General features: G+C 40.1%; 1 protein-coding gene across 1 annotated transcript in view; it reads left to right on the top strand.

The window, feature by feature from the left end:
• The window catches only part of OGDHL (oxoglutarate dehydrogenase L), a 253,936-nt gene that overhangs the window by 161,250 nt on the left and 69,887 nt on the right, over positions 1-22,799 (top strand). The window contains exons 7-13 of the mRNA XM_053692073.1: positions 557-703; positions 1,524-1,614; positions 8,605-8,784; positions 10,765-10,893; positions 11,395-11,574; positions 11,972-12,124; positions 16,864-16,966. Of these exons, the coding sequence (XP_053548048.1) occupies positions 557-703; positions 1,524-1,614; positions 8,605-8,784; positions 10,765-10,893; positions 11,395-11,574; positions 11,972-12,124; positions 16,864-16,966 (983 nt within the window). The remainder of the gene's footprint in view (positions 1-556; positions 704-1,523; positions 1,615-8,604; positions 8,785-10,764; positions 10,894-11,394; positions 11,575-11,971; positions 12,125-16,863; positions 16,967-22,799) is intronic.

Here is a 22,799-nt window from a genome sequence, read left to right as displayed (position 1 = left end):
TCCCTTAATTATGAATCGGCAGAATCAGCAATCCCTTAATTATGAATCAGCATGATTAATGGATAGCATCCCGAAACGTGTCTCTTTTGTTCTATATGGTGCTGTGGATATTGTTTGTGGATCTTTGAGTGATTGCAGTCACCCTGTTTCCACATGCATCAGACTGACCTAAGGTTCTGTACACTCTAGTTTGGATTTTCATTGTTTGGGGTGTGGCTATGTACTGTGGGGGGGCATTGCTAGGCTGGAAGGGACATCATCATTTTTCAGTCTCCACCTTGGCTCTAGCAAAATGGTGGTGCAATTTTAAAGCTGGGATTGCTTTTGAACCCATGCCCCCTGTAACTGGAGGAATATTAGAACATCTAACAATGAGTGGGATATATGCGGAACTGTTTTGTTTGCCATCCCTCACATTCATAAGACTGAAATATCAGTTTGTTAAGGTCATTTTTATTAACCCAGTGTAAAACCTACCATGTTGGGGATCTTGCTTTTGGGAATATTACATCTTTATGACAGGCCTATAACCAGTCTTAAATTTATCTTTGCAAAGGTTTGAAGACTTCCTTGCCCGAAAATGGTCATCAGAGAAGAGGTTTGGCTTAGAAGGATGTGAGGTGATGATCCCAGCATTGAAGGCAATCATTGACAAATCCAATGAGATGGGTGTGGAGTATGTCATATTGGGCATGCCTCATCGGTAGGTACCTAGTCAACCTCCCTGTGATTTGCACATAAAGCGTTTGCAACAATGTTTGTAACTGTTATACATAAAAGTGCTCAAGACACATGCACACTCCTGAACCTACTTCAGTATGCTCTATTGTAAAGGAGTTAAAGTGATGGTCAACTCTATATCAAGAACGCTAATGGCGATGTGAATCACTATGGAATTCTGATTAGCTACATGTGGCTGGATGAATCGCCACTAGTATGCATGCTTAAAATAATTCCCGTTGGAGATAGCAAGCCGAGTATCATAGAAAAAAATAGATACCATGAAGGGGGGCCAGTGAAGTGGGGGGGATGTCATTGAGAAAAAAATTATTTGGCTTCTAAAATTACATTTGCAGGTAAAAAAAAAGAAAAACACAGTTATAATAACATTGATTAGAGCTCCTGATTGGGAAAAAGAAGTAATTCCATGTTTACCATCACTTTTAAGTTTCAAGAAAGAATACCAAGTTAAATAGATATATCATGGAAACACATGAGTAAAAAAAATTACATGGGGAATAAACTGTCCAATTAATGTGCAAAAATCCCACAGCTCTCCTAAGAAAAACTTTAAAATATATGAGAGTATATGCTGATGGATGTTAGCGCCTGACTGGAGTCTGGTTTAACCCAAAATGTTTGTGTTGTAAAAAATAACTTTTTACCTAGTGAATATAATTTGGCCTTTTTTGTTATGTAAAGGGGGAAAAAAACGATAAATCTTCTTTTCAGTTTTGTTCACTCACTTTACTCACTGCAATATGACCACAATGACCAATAAATGTTGTTAAATTCCATTACAGGGGCAGGCTGAATGTTTTGGCCAATGTGATTCGAAAAGATTTGGAACAAATCTTCTGCCAGTTTGACCCTAAACTGGAAGCTTCTGATGAGGTAAAAAACATTTCCTTCTAACTTGGTGTTGATAAATGTACTACAAAAATATAAATATGTGTGTGTGTGTGTATACACAGATACACAGTATACCAAATGCTTTATATTTATTTTCTAGTAGAACTCCTTAAATAATATCCAGTAGATCTCGCTTCCTATAAATCTTTATCCTAGGGATAGTTTTAAACCTTAAAGTGACCTTCCAGACAGAATTGGAATGCACACAGGTGCATTCCAGCTTTGAATAGAAGCATTCTTGCAATATACATGTATTAGCAAAAATGCTTCTAGTAAAAGTTATAGCTGTTTCAGGAGTGTATTTAAGTATTCACTGTGCACAGAGAGCCTAAGGTGCTTGAACCATCTGGTAATGACTCAATTTGCATTGCTGTTGACTTGATACAAGCCCCACTGACTCTTTGAGCATCTGTATCATTTAAAATGCTGGTGCACTGAGAATATCTAGCTATGCTTCACATGCATGTGCAGAGTTCAATGCGAACATTGAAACAGTTATAGCTTTTACTAGAAGCATTTTTGCCAATAAATCTATATTTTAAATATGTCTCTATTCAAAGGTGTAATTCACCTATATGCATTTCAATTTTGACTGGAATGTCCCTTTTACAATTTGAGGTGCCAACAAACATTGCTGCAGTGTTACCTATCAGGGGTTGTAATTATTTTCTACTTTTTTATGCAAGTCCCCTCTTACTCCTACTTACCTTTTTCTGGGAAGAGTAAAGGACACGCGTAAAAAATAATATATATATATATATACCTTGACTATATACATATCCGAGAATAACAAGGGACAGTGTACTCATGCAAGCAGCTGATCTACACACAAGTATATTTCATATTATTAAAGATGCCATTCTTTTTGTTTTATTTGATTTGCAAGCCCAGATCTTTAGAGCATCAAGACTTTGATCATTGAAATGGCTGTCTGTTGTTCATTGATGCTTAATTTATTTTTGTACTGACAAAATACGTAAAACGAAACTTGAGGAATTAAATAATGTCTTGGAATGCTGGGACATAACTATATACACAGACGCACACTAACTCAGCAGTACACACGCTACAGTAGTTCCTGAGCCTACCTAGGTATGCTATTTAACAAAGGATACCAAGAGAATAAAGCTAGATAACAGAAGTACATTGGAAAGTTGTTTAAAATTGTATAATTCAGTTGTTATGACTTAAAGGTATGTTCTCCAATTACAAGATTGCAACTCTGATTTTTAGATATGCTACCTTTGCACGGGCAAGATTACATATGCATCGTCGCCCGCAAAAGCCGGGGTTTTTACGCGGTTTTGGTATCACATATACAGTGTAGCATACAAGTTACGCGTGTATATTTTTCCCGTTGTCCGCATTTTTTACTCCCATAAACTAACATAGAACTAGCGTCACTATTCGGTATTACATATTCAGCGCAAGGACTTACGCACGCAGAATTGAGAAAATCTACTCCATTTTCATCTCGCAACACATTGGCAGGCGCAGCAACCCTTGCACTGACTAAAAAAGCAACGTAACTCCCTGGAAGCCTTAACAAACACATACATTTAAGCAGCATCTCAAATAGTTAAAGGGACAGTATAGTATAAAATTGTTTTTCTACTTCCAATTTTTTTTTTTACTAGCTGCAGAGTATAAAATGTATGAGATTTGCTTTTTTAAGGTTTATTTGTGTATATGAAATAGCTGATTTTGTGTTTGGAATCACAACCTAATAAAATGGGTTGAGCTTGTAGGTATAATCAGATCTCATTACTTTATCACATTGTGTACATACACATGCTTCTTTATTTTATATCTGTTCATAAACCAATCACCAATACTTGAAAAGAACAATGGGAAATTAACATTTTATTACCTTATCTCTTCCAGAACCCACTGGGAGTGTAATTTATTCTACTGGCTGTGTTAACACAGCTTGGCCTTGAGGCCAAAATATTTAAGGATGGGTGGGGATACCACAGGCTAAATTTAAATATTTCAAATGCAATCATAAGGGTAAAGAAAATACTTGTAAACAATTGAATACACTCCAGCAGGTAAAGTATATCATTGGGAACAAATTAAAGGGAAGAACATTTTTGAGTAAACTGTCCCTTTAAACCTTGCTGCCCACCTAATTATTAAAATCAATATTCCTCCTCTGCAATTGTGTCAAACAATCACAAACAGCACAACCTCTCACCTGCAGCATTAAAACACCTGATAATGCACACCCTATCAGTAACATCAGTATTATATATATATATATATATATATATATATATATATATATATATATATATATATATATATATATATATATATATATATATATATATATATATATATATATATATATATATATATACCCATGTGCATGGATAGGCACAGACAAAGGCTGTGGCAGACATTTTCCAAAGTACAGACCTTAGTGACACCAATGTACAATTTGAAATAAAAAACATTATTTTATTGTGCTTGGTGTTATTATACTGATGCAGATACCACTGATCCTATACCCAGCCCTCCTCTGGCTATACCCATGTGCCAGTGTCACTACTGTGTCGTCATATAGCGCTGGGTGTTTTTATACTGATGCAGATACCACTGACCCTATAACCAGCCCTTGTCTGGCTATAGGCATGTGCCAGTGTCACTACTGTGTCTTTGTATAGAGCTGTATAGAGCTGGGTGTTATTACACAGAGCCAGATAAACATCCAGTATTTCACTCAGGCTTTATTTATTCCATAACTTATCACCCAATATTGCTAGCAGTCGCTTGACAAGCCACTAACTTTATTCACACTACATATTTTTTTATCCCTATTATTCATTTAGAAAGAAAATATATACTAATGTTGTGGTGGACACTGCAAGGGCTAGTCATGGACACCAGTGTCCGTGTACGGACACCTTGCCTATCCCTGCCCATGTGTCAATTTATATTGGATGTGAGATACATTGATTTACATCTTATAAGTGAATATTACTCTATGTACCCTTCATACACAACTATGTGGATGTGAGTTATAGTACACGAATATGTCATAAAAATGATATTACCTGTTTTTTATTGCCATTTAAACACAGTTCATATTATATGTTTTAACAATGTTAGTGTACTAAAACACACCTCACATGGATGTGTATGACAATTACATGGTAAATAACAGAGGACAAGGTTTATGGTGAACTATAATAATATTTATTTCTTCTTGGATAAGGGAGCTGAAGTGCCTGTAATGGATCGCCTTGTTCTAGCAGATTCTGGTGTTTCTGCTGGTGTGCGGGCCACAGATGATAGGCTGGAGGCAGTGTCCTGCTGGTGTGTAAAGTGCTCAACCAGCACACCCACCCAAATGTTGATTTTGTTCTCTCCATCTATTGTCCATCTGCATATCAGACAGAATTCGCATCATCTGTGACTGGTTTTTAACACTTGCACTTAACGATGCTGCAATGTCCCTCTGCAGCTTTATGCTAAGTATGTGTAACTTCTCTTGGCCCCTGAAGAACCTCTCTTTGCCTCTTTGTATGCTCTCAGTGCTTGTGAGAAGCCTCCTCTGGAGTGTTATGTATTCCTCACCCAGGGGATAATACAATGCATCCACAGACTCTTGAGCAACAGGGCTGGCAGTTGCTTAAGGGCGACGATGTTGGAGAAGAGGTGATGCTTGTGGACGTGCTTCTGGTGCTTTAGGTGCTTGAGGGACAGTTGTAGCGTCTGCTGTATTTTCATCTGCAGATGTTGGAGCTCGTCCCAGGTAAGAGGATGGTGGAGCTCGTCCCAGTGAATAAGATGGTGGAGCTCTCATAGATGATTGGTATTCCCACTGATGACCAGTGTGTGACCACTCAGCCTCTACAATAGGCACATCCTGTGACATAGTCTGTGGGTAATATCCATGACTGACATGAGACTGTGATTGTGTTGTGGGGGGTGTAAATACATGGACCCTTTGTCCCTGTCTTGGCTCCCCCTCAAAACCAAAGGGGGGATATTCCTCTGGCCAGGAATGTTGCCAGGGGTCATATGGCAATGTTGGTGGCATCACTCCTGGGTCCTCAACTAAAGCCATCCAACCATGCTCATGCCTGGGAGCACACTGTTCCTGCGGTTCGATGAAGACTGGTGGTGGTGGTGGCTGTTGTGGTGGTGGCATGGCTGTTTTTATCCTTGTGACAGGAGGTTTTATGGAGGAGTTAAAGGATGAGAGGGATTAGTACAGTCAGATATATGTCCATGTGGGCATACAATGTAGATTGATACATGCTAGGGCCTATACTGATTCACATGTCAAACCTTAAAGTGAAGGTAAATTTTTTACATTGCAAATTAATCTTTAGATTCCTTTTATAGTGTAAAATCGAGTTTTTTTAATAAAAGATTTGTTATTTATATACTTTTAAAACTAAATGTTATTTACCGTTGCGTTCCTAATCTCCTCCCATCTTGCATTTCCTGATTTCTGAGACAGTGACGTATAGAGCGGTCCCACCCGCTCTATACGTGTCATCCAAGCTCGTGCACATCGAGCATCTTCTCACCGCGCATGCGCATCCTTACTACACCCTCAACATTGCTCATGCGTTAAACGCGGTCTGTGCCCTCTGTAGCTCAAGTTGCGATGAGCTTTCACTATGCTTGACAACTAAATTTTGAAGTGCGCATGCGCGAAACGTGGACGAACTAAGAACTACAAAATGCTACGCATGCGCATATTGACCAAAAGCATGCTTACGTCATTTGACGGCCGCCTAACGGCCAAAGAATCAATTGGCTCTTGAAACAACGTGATCGTTGTTTAGAAAAAAAAATTATAACGGGTTGATTTTCAGGGAGCCGGATAGATGCAAATAACATAATATATCGAAGGTAATATTACGATATAAAAAAACTGATGAATGAAAGTACTATTAATTTTCAATGATATATATATTTATTTACTACACAACGTTTAACTTTACCTTCACTTTAAAATATGCATGTGCACATTGTGAGTTGGTCTATGAGGGACGTTAATATGAGCAGTATACAGGGATGTGTTTCATACAATAGTTATGTGTACATGTCAATGATGAAATAATGTGTTCTTTAAGTGACACTATGGTCACACAATTTACTTTAGCCTGATCTAGGCACAGAACCTGCTTTATTAAGCTAAATGTATTGGGATGGCTATAGTGTCCATTAAATGAAAACTCTATATGTGACTTGTGGCCTGTGTTACTCTGAGACATGTTAGTATTGCACTAGTCCACCTCACATCATGAATTGCATTGTGTTAAGTAGCATTAATGTCAAATATAATTTACTCCAAATACCATGCTCCTCCTCATGTATATAAATGTGTGAAATTAAAGGATGTTGTATTGCAATTACATATAATACAGGTGTGTGGGATGCTACTCGCCAGCATGATGTGCTGTGGTTGCAACCCCTGAGTCACGAGCCCCTGGAAGCCCACGAACTGCTGTGATACTCAGGGATATGCGTATCATCTCCTGCCTGGTGTTGTACTCCATTTCCAGGGATGGCCCACTGCCTGTTCCCTTCTGGTGGACAGCTTCCTGCCCCATCTTATTTGACCCGCCTCTTACAATCATTCCACCTCTTTCTCAGGCCCTCTACAGTCCTCCTCTGCTGGGCCACACTGTTGACTGCATCCTCTACCGCCATCCATGCAGTCCTTCTTTTGTTGGCACTGCCTTTGCCCTACTTCTGCCCTAAGAGGTCACTGTAGTTGTCCATGATGACCTGGACTAGGGCACCATTTTCATCAAATGAGAAGTTGGGACATCTCAGCCTCTCATCCTTCATGGCCACTTGGCTTCTTCCCTGTGATGTCCCAGGCAGTGTGGGTTCCTCACTATCCTCTCCCTCCTCCCCCTTCTCTCCCCATGTGCACCCTCTGTCCCTCTCCTGGATGTGCCTGGTATCTGGGGCTCTCTGGCATCTCTCCTCCCATGGTCCCTTCTGGCTCTCCCTCTTCCCTCTCCACGTACTGCCTGTCGGGGGGCCTACTGCTCCTCCTGTCCTCTTCTATCCTCCTCTCCCTGCCAGTCCTCTCCCCTCCTCCCCTCTCCCCTCCTCCCCTCATCCCTACCTCTCCCTGCCATCCTCACACTAATCACACTACACACACTTCCACTCACTCCCAGTTCAGTCACACACAATCACAACCAAACACTCAGCCTATCACACTGTAAACATAAAATATGTGAGGTGTTAGAAAAAAAAGTGTGGTGTATTTGTATATGTATGTATGCAATGTGTGCAATATGTCAGAATATGTGTAAGTAAGTATACAAGTTTACTCAATCCACCAATGCGACCTAACTAACTATTTATTCTGTTTGTGCCTCTCTGTCTACTATCACTAATCCTCCACTCCTGGGCTGTGTGTTGTAGCTCAACGAACAATCCAAACACACGCAAAAAAATGGCGGTTGCGAAGGGGTTTATATAGGGATTTTGAATTGCATAATTACGTGTCACTTTTTTAGTTTCATTTTGGTTTTGTTTTTACGTGCGTTGACACTTTGCGCGGACATAGTACTGGCGTAAGTTACTTGCGATGATAGAAATGTGTATTTGCGCACATTTCTGAAGATTGCTACTTTGTCCTACTCACGCCAGTCTAGCATCTGACGGCGCCGTATATGTGATACCCCGATGTGCGAGGTGAAATTACAGGCGTGGCGCAGGTTTCAGAAGTTGCGCTGAAGCCTGTGCCGCATATGTAATCTCGTCACACATTTATACCTTTTGTTTATAGTGCTGGGGAATCTGTGCTCTACAAATAACTGATGAATAATAAAACCGTATATATTGACATTGGAGAGCAGTTATGAAGTCTGCCCTTGGGTTGGAATGGAGGTTAACAATATCTCAGATTATGATATGATAATAGTATACGGGGTTTTCTTATGTAATAAAACAAATTAAATACTAAAGTTAGTCTTTTTCTCGCAGGGGTCGGGGGATGTGAAATACCACTTGGGAATGTATCATGAAAGAATCAACCGCTCTACCAACAAGAATATAACTCTGTCGTTGGTAGCTAATCCGTCTCACCTAGAGGCTGTGGATCCTGTAGTTCAGGGGAAAACTAAAGCTGAACAGTTCTACCGAGGTGATGCCCAAGGGAAAAAGGTAATTTCACTGGCACAGGAAAATATTATGTAGCATACATGTATTATTTAGAAAATAATGAAGAAGAAAAAAACTTCACTTTATAACACATCTGCAGCCTTCCCCCAACTGCTCCAAGTTATGTCAAAACAGATAAATGACACTAGGGGGTACAATCAGTATGAAGGTGATGCATATAAAAAATATATATATTTTTTTGCGTTGTTTGATTTTTCCCATAGCTAAAGGAGGTATGGAAGGGAGTGCAGAGGGAAACTGGGGTTAGGGTTAATACAGAAAGAAATAAAAAGAAATAATACAGAAAGAGTTGATCAAAGATTGAATGACATAACAAACATCTTATTGTACTAGGTTAGTTAAAACACGTCCATTAATCAAAAGAGAAAAATAAGACAACAGATTAGACCAGACATCTAAACTACTTGTGGGGCAATTTTCTTATGTGTTTGCACAGGTTCTGAGAAATGCTTGTCAGACAATGACAGAGTGGTCTATGAATATGTTGCATATATAATTAAATGTGTAGATGTATCATGATGTGTATATTATAATTTGATGGAAATAGATCAAGACCTGGATCACGTATAAGTTACTATTACAAGAGACTGTATGCCAAGACTGCCGCTAAGAAGCGAAGCACATAAAGACAGATGAAGTACCACTTTAATTGAGGCATGTTGGAATGCTGTAAAGGACTCGTAATAGCTGTGACTGAGGGGTCTATCTGTTTTTTTAGTTGAGAACAGAATGGACTATGAATAGCTCAAAGGCATAATCAAATGTTAAGAGTTAGACCTATTTGGAGATCTAAATGAATTGTATAATATAATCTGCTGTCTTGGTCCATGTTATATGACACTTAAGTTAAGATTACGGTAAAAAAGTTTTTGAATACAATAAAAAGAGAAATTAAAAAATAAATAAATAAATCACAAAACAATCCAATTGTAGTCTTCCAATAGCTGGAAAAACATAGCATGATATTGTAACTAACTGATTCTTGTCACTTTATTGGAAATATACTCAGAAGATCTTTAATTAACCGGGGTGGGGGGGATATATTTACAAAACCACAACATCTGGATTTCCATTTTCTGAGCTTGATACATTTTCGCAATGCTGATCTTCATCTATTAGGAACTCCTGGCAATTGTACTACCAAAACAATGAAAGCTGCTTTTTTATGATTCAAGATTGACAATAAAATGGCTCTTGGATCTCCTAACGTCTAATTCTGATCTTGTGTTACAAATTCATCATGTTAGCACTCAACAGTAAACAGAAACTGTGGAGTATTTCAGTAACACTGGATTGCCAATATTAAAATAGTCTAAGTACCACACACCATCACCTTTTGATTCCTGTATTGGTATCACCTATTCACGATTATTCCAGTCCATCAGAATTCCAAGAAGACACAATTCTCCTATAAAATATTGTATGGGTGGTTCAAAGTCAATACATAATACAGGCGTAAGAATCTTTTTTTAAATTCTTGATACCAGTGTTTTTGTATTTATCCCTCAACCCAAAACATTAGCATGTTCTGGGGGGGCCATATCTCCAGAATGATATGAAGTAACTGGAGTCTGGTGATTTGATAGAAACATTCTTGTATATTAGGTGGCTTAATAAAACTGTGGCTGTTATTATTTTTCACAAAAAAGTGCAATTGCACAAGGAGTCATGATCTCAGGATGAAGGGTAGCAGGTAATTTGCAGAAAGCACGTCTTCACAGAAAGGGTAGTTCATTCATGGAATGAACTACCATTTAGAAGAGGTAAGGACCAACACTGGGGGACTTAATAATGCCTGGGATAAGCATAAGACTGTCCTACAAATAAAATAAGTTGACACTTTTTGGAAATTTAGCACAGACTTGTTGGACCTATGGTTCTAATCTGCCAACAAAATCATTGTTTTTATGTAGCATGTGACGATCACTTGCTACTAAATACTTCTAAACTCTCTTTATTTAGGTGATGTCAATTCTTCTACATGGTGATGCAGCCTTTGCTGGTCAAGGTGTTGTATATGAAACCTTTCATCTCAGTGACCTCCCTTCTTACACTACAAATGGGACGATCCATGTGGTTGTAAACAACCAGGTAACAAATACTCCTTTACCTCACAGACTAAGACTTGTGTAGACTGACACTCCATTCCTAAAGTTCAGAGAAAACACTCACAAGTGTAAATAGTGGCGCTATCAGTATACTACAGGGTGTATAAAGACCAAGTATATGTTATAGCTAGTGTTATTAGTATGCACTAATATTCTTTATATAAAAAACACATAGATATTGAGTGCCAAACATATAAGGTCCAATAAGTTCTTGTGTTGAAATATACAAATAGGCAGCTCTCTTCCTAAAGTTAACTAATAATAATATAATTGATATATTATTTGGCTCCAATGTAATATATTCTCATATAAAATAATGCAGGTCCTTTTTATAAAATCTACACATCAAATTTCTGCTGGACCTGTTTGTAGTCAGACACCAAGTTATGGTAGCTGTATTTAATAGGCTAATTTAATAGACTAAATCTCTTCCATAGCTACCCTGAATCGTTGGTGGTTTTGGCAACCTTTGTTTCATTCCTAGATTGGCTTCACTACAGACCCCCGCATGGCTCGCTCATCTCCATACCCAACTGATGTTGCACGGGTGGTAAATGCGCCAATATTTCACGTGAACGCTGATGACCCTGAAGCCGTAGTGTACGTGTGCAACGTAGCTGCAGAGTGGAGAAATACTTTTAATAAAGATGTGGTTGTAGACTTGGTAAGTGTGTTTTTGATTATATTATTTTTAAAAATGGCCAAGCTCTGTGGAATATGTTGGTACTTCATAAATAAAGTAATATTATAATAATAATAATAATGTTAAATTAAGTGAGGTATTTTCATGTTTCGAACTGTAGAGTACTATATGGCAGAAATAATGTTTGAAAAGCAATGTTTTATACCTCAGTATGCTCTTGTGGATATGGGCCAGGGGTATTATTATACAGCAAATAGACAAGGTAGCTAGCCAAAGAAATAAATTAATATAGTAAAAAAAGGTAGCATTGTTTGTTTTTTGCTTCAATATTGATTGTGTCCTTTTCATCTAAGTACTGATCACTGGACAACCAGAAGTGGACACTTGTGTTTTATTTTGTTGTTGTTGTTGGTTATAGGTTTCCTACCGCCGCAGTGGACACAATGAGATAGACGAGCCCATGTTCACCCAGCCATTGATGTACAAGCAGATACAAAAGCAGGTGCCAGTTTTGAAGAAATACGCAGACAGGCTGATTTCTGAGGGTGTTGTGACCCTGCAGGAGTTTGAGGTAAGTACTCACCTATTAGCACTGTATCTAATTGATGTGGTAGGTAACTCTGGCTATTGGAAGGCTTTTCATCTCATGAAATATGGTATCCAGAGTTCCCAACTGTCTTGTATTTTATGGAATAACCTGATTGGTGGCGCTCTACCCTTCTGTATCACTGCTGATCTCCCTTTCCTTAATTGTCACATACTACACTGCCCACATAAAACCCAGCCTGCCTATGGAAAACCAGAGACTCCCCCCTACTGCCTAAAATCTGCCCACATCACATCCAGCCTGCCTATGGAACACCAGACTCCCCCCACCCCCCTATTGCCTTAGCTCTGGCCACATCTCACCCAGCCTGCCTATGATCCACAAGAGACTCCCCTACTGCCTTAGCTATGCCAACATCACACCCAGCCTGCTTATGATCCACAAGAGCATCCCCCCTACTGCCTTAAATTTGCCCACATGACACCCAGCCTGCCTATGGGACACCAGAGATTCTCCCTACTTCCTTTATTTTGTCCAAATCACACCCATCCTACCTATGGAACACCAGACCCTCTCCTGCTGCCGTACCTCTGCCCACGTCACACCCAGCCTTGCTATGGACAACCAGAGACTCCCCCTACTGCCTTTTACTCTGCCCACATGACACCCATCCTGCCTATGGAACACCAGAGAGTCCTCCCACTGCCTTTATTCTGTCCACATCACACCCAGCCTGCCTATGGAATACCAGACTCCCCTCTACTGCCGTAACTCTGCCTACATCACAACCAGCCTACCTATGGATAACCAGACTCCCCTCTACTGCCGTAACTCTGCTCACATCACACCCAGCATACCTATGGATAACCAGACTCCCCTCTACTGCGGTAACTCTGCTCACATCACACCCAGCGTACCTATGGAACACGAGACTCCCCTCTACTGCGGTAACACTGCTCACATCCCACCCAGCGTACCTATTGAACACCAGACTCCCCTCTACTGCCGTAACTCTGCTCACATCACACCCAGCCTACCTATGGAACACCAGACTCCCCTCTACTGCCGGAACTCTGCTCACATCACACCCAGCCTACTTATAGAACACCAGACTCCCCTCTACTGCTGTAACTCTGTTCACATCACACCCAGCGTACCTATGGAACAACAGACCCCCCTCTACTGCCATAACTCTGCTCACATCACACCCAGCGTACCTATGGAACACGAGACTCCCCTCTACTGCGGTAACACTGCTCACATCCCACCCAGCGTACCTATTGAACACCAGACTCCCCTCTACTGCCGTAACTCTGCTCACATCACACCCAGCCTACCTATGGAACACCAGACTCCCCTCTACTGCCGGAACTCTGCTCACATCACACCCAGCGTACCTATGGAACACCAGACTCCCCTCTACTGCCGTAACTCTGCTCACATCACACCCAGCCTACTTATGGAACACCAGACTCCCCTCTACTGCTGTAACTCTGCTCACATCACACCTAGCGTACCTATGGAACAACAGACCCCCCTCTACTGCCGTAACTCTGCTCAAATCACACCCAGCGTACCTATGGAACACCAGACTCCCCTTTACTGCCGTAACTCTGCTCACATCACACCCAGCCTACCTATGGAACACCAGACTCCCCTCTACTGCCGTAACTCTGCTCACATCACACCCAGCCTACCTATGGAACACCAGACTCCCCTCTACTGCCGTAACTCTGCTCACATCACACCCAGCCTACCTATGGAACACCAGACTCCCCTCTACTGCCGTAACTCTGCTCACATCACACCCAGACTGCCTATGGAACACCAGACTCCCCTCTACTGCCGTAACTCTGCTCACATCACACCCAGACTGCCTATGGAACACCAGACTCCCCTCTACTGCCGTAACTCTGCTCACATCACACCCAGACTGCCTATGGAACACCAGACTCCCCTCTACTGTCGTAACTCTGCTCACATCACACCCAGACTGCCTATGGAACACCAGACTCCCCTCTACTGTCGTAACTCTACTCACATCACACCCAGACTGCCTATGGAACCCCAGACTCCCCTCTACTGTCGTAACTCTACTCACATCACACCCAGACTGCCTATGGAACCCCAGACTCCCCTCTACTGTCGTAACTCTGCTCACATCACACCCAGCCTACCTATGGAACACCAGACTCCCCTCTACTGCCGTAACTCTGCTCACATCACACCCAGCCTACCTATGGAACACCAGACTCCCCTCTACTGCCGTAACTCTGCTCACATCACACCCAGACTGCCTATGGAACACCAGACTCCCCTCTACTGCCGTAACTCTGCTCACATCACACCCAGACTGCCTATGGAACACCAGACTCCCCTCTACTGCCGTAACTCTGCTCACATAACACCCAGACTGCCTATGGAACACCAGACTCCCCTCTACTGTCGTAACTCTGCTCACATCACACCCAGACTGCCTATGGAACACCAGACTCCCCTCTACTGTCGTAACTCTACTCACATCACACCCAGACTGCCTATGGAACCCCAGACTCCCCTCTACTGTCGTAACTCTACTCACATCACACCCAGACTGCCTATGGAACCCCAGAAAGTCATTCCACAATTCAGATGTCAAAAAGTTATTTCTAATAGAAAAACAGCTGCTCTCTTTCTCAGGTTATAAAATCAATTATGAAAAAAAGTGAATCAAGGGCAAGCTATCCGCATCATCCTTTTAAGACATTTGAATCTTTTAGGTACTTGGGTATTATACTTCATAAAAACCCTCAAAAATTGTATAATTTAAATTTTTAACCGTTATTTCAGAACACTAAAAGGGTTCTTGAATTATGGGCCATGTTCCCACTATCCATTACAGCTTGAATTAATCTAATTAAAACAATAATTTTTCCACATATTTTATATCCACTTCAAAATGTACCACACCTACTCACAAATGTAGATATATAACAATTTCAGACTTGTTTATCTAGGTTTATATGAGGAAGAAAGAAAGTCTGTATCTCGTTAAATAGATTAATGCAAAAACGCAACGCAGCAGGACTGGCCCTACCTAATCTTAGACTTTATAATTTTGCTACTTTAGGTAAAATTGCGCTTGATTGGATTTCAGATTCCAATAATTTTACCACTATTGATTTGGAAAGCTTTCTTATCCAACCTTTTTCATTAAAGGTGAGCCTACATTGCTCTATGGAAAATATTTCCTCCATAATCAAATCGCTGATTACAATTAAAAATGTTATTTTAGCCTGGCAAAAGTTTTGTACCATACTGGAAGTTGTACCATATTTCTTGAAATTTCTGCCGATAGTTGGAAACCCTGAATGTATCCCAGGAAATCTTCACAAAACCTTTAGATCTTGGGAAGAGAAGGGTCTTAAATATGTGTCTCAAGTACTTTCAGAGAATATGGAAATACTACCGCAAGATGTTCTCTCAACAATTTGGCTTATGTAGGAATAATTTATTGGCCTATTTTCAGCTCCGTCACTTTCTATCTACGCAGAACTGAGCTAATCAGCAACTGGGCAGAGATTAATACTTGTATTAATAAATATACAACAGGTAATACCTCAATATCCCTGACGTATGATCTTATGTTGGCCTAAAAAAGTTTTCCTTTACTTGATAAGCTGTGTAATATTTGGTCAGATGTATTGCCATGGGTTAATGTGGATACGATTAAGAAGAGTTTTGCCTCTCTAGATAAATGTGTTATCCCTATGAGTTGGAAAGAATCACATGTTAAACTTATCAATAATTATTATTTATCGCTACTTTAGATGTCTCGTTTCTTTCCTATCCAGCTCTTTGTATGCAATCGATGTCGTTGCCCCAAAACTAATATACTACATATATTTTGGTCTTGCCCTAAAATATCTCAATTCAGTACTGGTTTAATCAATTGTTCAAATTATCTATTCAACTTACAATAGAGGAGATAATTTTTTTAAGGATAAGTGAGGATTTAGGCTTGTAGTATCAATATTCCCTTAAGATTATTATATTGACAGCTAGACATTTGATAACTAAGAACTGGCTGGCTCATACAGCTCCTTCATTTGTTACTTTTCTTAGAGAAATCCAATCACATATAATATTTGAATCTTTTCACAAACAGCTAGCCACAGAAAAGAAAATTTCCAAATTTATATATAGCTGGCTTCCAGTAATTAAGTCAAAAATATGGTTTTTATGGTTCAAAAAATATATTATTTCACCATTTTTGAGCTCTAAGAGTTTTGCTGACCCGGTTCTGCTAGAGGTATTTCCTCCAATGTGGGTTTTGAACTACAGAGAGGTGGGCTAGGAGAGATGGTTTTCCCCAGCTTTCCCCTTTTTTTCTTCCTCCCCCGTTAAGTTATTTATATTTTATTACACTGTAAGGAAAAATAGACCATTGCGGAAGTACGAAATAAGAGAAAAATTTGAGTTATTGTTATGATATTCCAAACAGATAAAAATTTTTAGCATTTTCTTTTTGCTTATTGAAATGGTTTGTTTTAGCAGAAAATATATTTTGTATTCTTATGGAATTCAAAATAGATTGAATGCTGAATTAACTTTACTTCTGAATGTGATGTACCAATGGAAAGTATATTTTGTATTGTTATGATACCACTATGGTTTATCTTGTTGTAACGCAATTGTTCTCCACAATAAAAAGAGATATATAAAAAAAAAAAGAAAAACAGCTGCTCTCAAACAAATATTAACAACCTGTTTTGTGTTCATAGGAAGAGATTGCAAAATATGACAAAATCTGTGATGAAGCTTATACACAGTCAAAAGACAAGAAAATCCTAAATATAAAGCACTGGCTAGATTCTCCATGGCCAGGTAAGATTATTCAAATATTGCAGGCAAATGTTTGTTAAGATGGGTGTTACATTTCAGGCATAAACACTTTAATAAGGTTCTATCTGCCAAATTATTGCACTTTTCTTCTACAAGATACGAGTCCACTGATTCATCCTTACTTGTGGGATATTATCCTCCTGCTAACAGGAAGTGGCAAAGAGCACCACAACAGAGCTGTATATATATAGCTCCTCCCTTCTCTCCACCCCCAGTCATTCTCTTTGCCTATGCTAGTAATAGGAAGAGATAAAGTGAAAGAGGTGTTAAAATGATAGTTTTTAGTTTCTTCAATCAAGAAGTTTTTTTATTTTTAATGGTACCAGTGAGTACTATTTTCCTCAGGCAGCATATGGAAGAAGATTTCTGCCTTGAGGTTTATGATCTTAGCAGATGTAACTAAGATCCATGTCGGTTCCCACAGAGTTGCTGAGGAGTACAAGTGAAATCTTCAGGTGGGGAACGTTTTTCATGCTACAAGCAGCATTGAGGTATGTTCAGTCATTTATTTCTGAGGAGACTGTGATATATCAGAACTGGCTGACATAGTTCCCAAAGAGGTAAGGGGTAAGCAGTAATCCTATAGAGAATAGCAAGGATTTACTGAAATCCTGTGTATTATTTTTTATTAGGGCTTAATGCAGCATTAGATATTATGGCAGCATGGTTAAGACACTGGGGCAGCCAAACGGTTTTTTATTAACAGAAAAAAGGTTATATGGCTGGTTGTTATACTTTGTGCTGGGGGTCCACATGGCTAGTATCATACTTTTTATGGATGCCTATCCACATGGCTAGTTATAAACCGCTTTACATGCGGTTGTTGAAGCTGAGTTTTCATCGTATATGATGGGCGGGGCCTAATTTTCGCGCCTCAGTTGTGCAGTTACTTTGTCAAACAGACAGCAGTTTTAAGCTCCGGTTGGGCCCAAACTGAATATTTGTGTACCGGAGTGATTTTGAAGCATTTCTCAGATCCCTGGGGGCAGGTAGGCGCCACAGCTCTGCAGGGGTTTGTCAAATTTTGTACATTAACGTTTTTGGGGTTAATTTGCTAGTTTAGAGGGTTATTTTACCCCTTGTTTGTGGTGCAATATCCGACTGCAATATAGGACAGGATTACCTTAAAATTTAACGTTTGTGAACATTTTTAAGCAGATTTGGAAAAATTGTGCACTTTTTATTTCTTAAAGGCGCAGTACTTGTTTTTCAAAAAATTTGTTTTACATCATAAATAAAGTGTTTAACGACTCTGTGGTTATTACTAGCCTGTTCAACATGTCTGACATTGAGGAAAGTCAATGCTCTATGTGTTTACAAGCCATTGTGGAACCCCCTCTTACATTGTGTCCTTCTTGTACTGAAAGGGCCTTACACTGTAAAGAACATATTTTAGCTAATGAAAGTGTGTCTAAGGATGATTCTCAGTCTGAAGAGAATCAGGATATGCCATCTAATTCTCCCCAAGTGTCACAACCTTTAACGCCCACGCAAGAGACGCCAAGTACTTCTAGTGCGTCTAATTCTTTTACTCTGCAAGATATGGCTGCAGTTATGTCAACTACCCTTACAGAGGTATTATCTAAACTGCCAGTTTTGCAGGGAAAACGCAGTAGGCCAGGTATTAATGTGAATACTGAACCCTCTGATGCCTTATTGGCCATTTCCGATGTACCCTCACAGTGCTCTGATTTGGGGGTCAGGGATTTGCTGTCTGAGGGAGAACTTTCAGAATCTGGAAATGTATTGCCTCAGACAGATTCGGACGTCACATCCTTTAAATTTAAACTTGAACACCTCCGTCTGTTGCTCAGGGAGGTTTTGGCGATTCTGGATGATTGTGACCCTATCACAATTCCCCCAGAAAAATTGTGTAAGATGGACAAATATCTAGAAGTACCTACGTACACTGATGTTTTTCCGGTTCCTAAGAGATTTTTGTAAATTGTTAAAAAAAAGAATGGGATAGACCAGGTATACCGTTTTCTCCCCCTCCTAACTTTAAGAAAATGTTTCCTATATCAGACACCATATGGGACTCCTGGCAATTGGTCTCTAAGGTGGAGGGAGCTATATCTACTCTAGCTAAGCGTACAACTATACCTATTGAGGACAGTTGTGCTTTTAAAGACCCTATGGATAAAAAATTAGAGGGCCTTCTAAAGAAGTTATTTGTTCACCAGGGTTTTCTCTTACAGCCTACAGCCTGCATTGTTCCAGTAACTACTGCAGCGGCTTTCTGGTTTGACGCCCTAGAGGAGTCCCTGAAGGTAGAGATACCTTTAGGGGACATTTTAGACAGAATAAAGGCTCTGAAGCTAGCCAATTCATTTATCACAGATGCTGCTTTTCAAATTGCAAAATTAGCGGTGAAAAACGCAGGCTTTGCCATTCTGGCGCGCAGAACGTTATGGCTGAAATCGTGATCTGCTGATGTGTCATCTAAATCTAAGCTTTTAGCGATTCCTTTCAAGGGTAAGACCCTATTCGGGCCTGAACTGAAGGAAATCATCTCTGACATTACTGGAGGTAAGGGTCACGCCCTACCGCAGGACAAGTCTTTTAAGATGAGAGGTAAACAAAATAATTTTCGTTCCTTTCGAAATTTCAAAGGAGTACCCTCTGCTTCCTCTTCCTCCACTAAGCAGGAAGGGAACTCTGCTCAATCCAAGTCTGTCTGGAGACCTAACCAGGCCAGGAATAAAGGTAAACAAGCCAAGAAGCCTGAGGCTGCTACCAAGACAGCATGAAGGGGCAGCCCCCGATCCGGGACCGGATCTAGTAGGGGGCAGACTTTCTCTCTTTGCACAGGCTTGGGCAAGGGATGTTCAGGATCCCTGGGCATTGGAAATTGTGACCCAGGGGGGTATCAGCTGGAATTCATAGATTTTTCTCCCAAAGGGGAGATTTCACCTTTCACGTTTGTCTGTAGACCAGACAAAGAGAGAGGCATTCTTACGCTGTGTAAGAGACCTCTATACAATGGGAGTAATTTGTCCAGTTCCAAAACTGGAACAGGGACAGGGGTTTTACTCAAATCTATTCGTGGTTCCCAAAAAAGAAGGAACCTTCAGACCGATTTTAGATCTCAAAAGTCTAAACAAATTTCTCAGAGTCCCATCGTTCAAGATGGAGACTATACGAACAATTTTACCAATGATCCAGGAGGGTCAATATATGACCACCGTGGATCTGAAGGATGCGTATCTTCACATTCCTATCCACAAGGATCATCATCAGTTTCTAAGGTTTGCCTTTTTGGACAAACATTATCAGTTCGTGGCCCTTCCCTTCGGGTTGGCCACAGCTCCCAGAATCTTCACAAAGGTGCTAGGGTCCCTTCTAGCGGTTCTCAGACCGCGGGGTATAGCAGTGGCGCCCTATCTGGACGATATTCTGATCCAGTCCTCAACTTATCATCTGACCAAATCTCACACGGACATTGTGTTGTCTTTTCTAAGAACTCATGGTTGGAAAGTGAATATAAAAAAGAGTTCACTTGTTCCACAAACAAGAGTTCCATTCTTGGGAACTCTGATAGACTCGGTAGACATGAAAATATTTCTGATGGAGGTCAGAAGATCAAAGATTCTAAATACTTGTCGAATTCTTCGGTCCGTTCCTCGGCCATCGGTGTCTCAGTGTATGGAGGTCATTGGATTAATGGTAGCGGCAATGGACATCATTCCGTTTGCTTGCTTTCATCTCAGGCCACCGCAGCTGTGCATGCTCAGACAGTGGAATGGGGATTATGCAAATTTATCTCCTCAGATAAATCTGGATCAAGAGACCAGAGACTCTCTTCTTTGGTGGTTGTCAAAGGATCATCTGTCCCAGGGAATGTGCTTCCGGAGGCCATCATGGGTAATAGTGACGACGGATGCCAGCCTCTTGGGCTGGGGTGCAGTCTGGAATTCCCTGAAGGCTCAGGGTGTTTGGTGGAGTCTTAATTACCAATCAATATTCTGGAACTGAGGGCAATATTCAATGCGCTTCAGGCGTGGCCTCAGTTGTCTTTGGCCAAATTCATAAGATTCCAGTCGAACAATATCACGACTGTGGCATATATTAATCATCAAGGGGGAACGAGGAGTTCTCTAGCGATGATAGAGGTATCCAAGATAATCCAATGGGCGGAGACTCACTCTTGCCATCTATCAGCAATCTATATCCCAGGAGTAGAGAACTGGGAAGTGGATTTTCTAAGTCGTCAGATTTTTCATCCGGGGGCATACCGGAATTGGATCTGATGGCATCTCGACAGAATGCCAAACTTCCACGTTACGGGTCCAGGTCAAGGGATCCTCAAGCTGTACTGATAGATGCTCTAGCAGTACCTTGGTCGTTCAACCTGGCTTATGTGTTTCCACCATTTCCTCTCCTACCTCGTCTGATTGCAAGAATCAAACAGGAGAGAGCTTCAGTAATTCTAATAGCGTCTGCGTGGCCACGCAGGACTTGGTATGCAGATCTAGTGGACATGTCATCTCTAAAGTGTGTTGCACTCACAGCGCTTAAAGGACCTATAGCTCCTATCTAAGGTGGGCCCCCACTACCCACAGAGGAAATACTGTTGTAAGAAAGGTTTTAGAGAGGAGCGCCAGTTAAGTCAAGGTCTGGTGTGTGTGTGTGAAAAATATATTCACACTAGAGCGAATAAAACCCTTTTGGTAGGGGCTTGGTTCTATGATGGGATTTAGAAGCTTATGTGATGGTAAGACAACTAGGGAAAGGATATGAAATATATAATACAATTTATTACAGACACAATGTAAATCTTATAGACATGGATCCGTGGTACATAAAAGTGTATTAAGACAGTTTAAAATAATTAAAAAATAGGAATGTATTGGATAAATCTGAAGTGTGTGGGGTAAAGTTCAAGGGGATTGAACCCTCCAAAGGCAGAGTGTCCCCAAGGTTGTATGTTAAAAAAGGTGGACGTCGTTAAAATGTATTACCCTCTACTCCATATGGTGATATGAAGGCTAGTAAAACAAATTACGCAAATAGAACAGTTAAAATAGATTGGTGGAATGGTGTCCACAAATCTGGAGAATACAATTTAAAACAGATAGGAATACGACTCAGCAAAATATCCTATGTGAACAGAATCTCATGCAGATAGATATGAGACTTAACAAAATATCATATGTAATCAAAAAACATATGTGAAAAGATGCGCAGTGAAAAATCAAAAATCGATCAAAAATGTGATCAAAATAAACTAGTGTGTATACAATCTAGTGGAAAAATATGGTATCATAAAAAATGTGGTATCAAAAATTATATGTGTAATGTGATCTCAAAAAAAAATGAAAAAAGCAAATTACATAGCAAATCTCATAACATAGAAATGTGTAGTGAAAAAAATGAGAATAGATACACACTTAATAATCAATAAACAATGTAAGGGGCAGTGAACAAATAATAAAACTTGGATGATAAACAAATGCTGAGGATACGATCAAAGATAATACATATCAAATAGTGATGGCGTTATAGCAATCCTGAAAACTATATATCCTGAAAAATGAAAAAATAAGTCCATATAAAATGTCTCTTGTCCTCCAATGGGTCCTAATATTCCAATTGAAAGACAGTTCAAATGCCTCAGTTCCAAGGCAATAAAAACAGTAACAAAAAACCAAAAAAATGGCAATATAAAAATGCTGGGAAGTCCTCAAAACCTAAGGGTAAAGAAACATAACATAGTATAATACTGTTAAAAGTGTATATAAATCAAGAAATATAGCTCACCATATAATTGTCAACGCGTTTCGGCCCACAGCTTGGGCCTTTCTCAAGACTAGTT

This window comes from Bombina bombina, chromosome 9 (genome assembly GCF_027579735.1).
Source record: "Bombina bombina isolate aBomBom1 chromosome 9, aBomBom1.pri, whole genome shotgun sequence".
NCBI lineage: Eukaryota > Metazoa > Chordata > Amphibia > Anura > Bombinatoridae > Bombina > Bombina bombina.
This window is presented reverse-complemented; position numbering and strand designations above follow the sequence as displayed.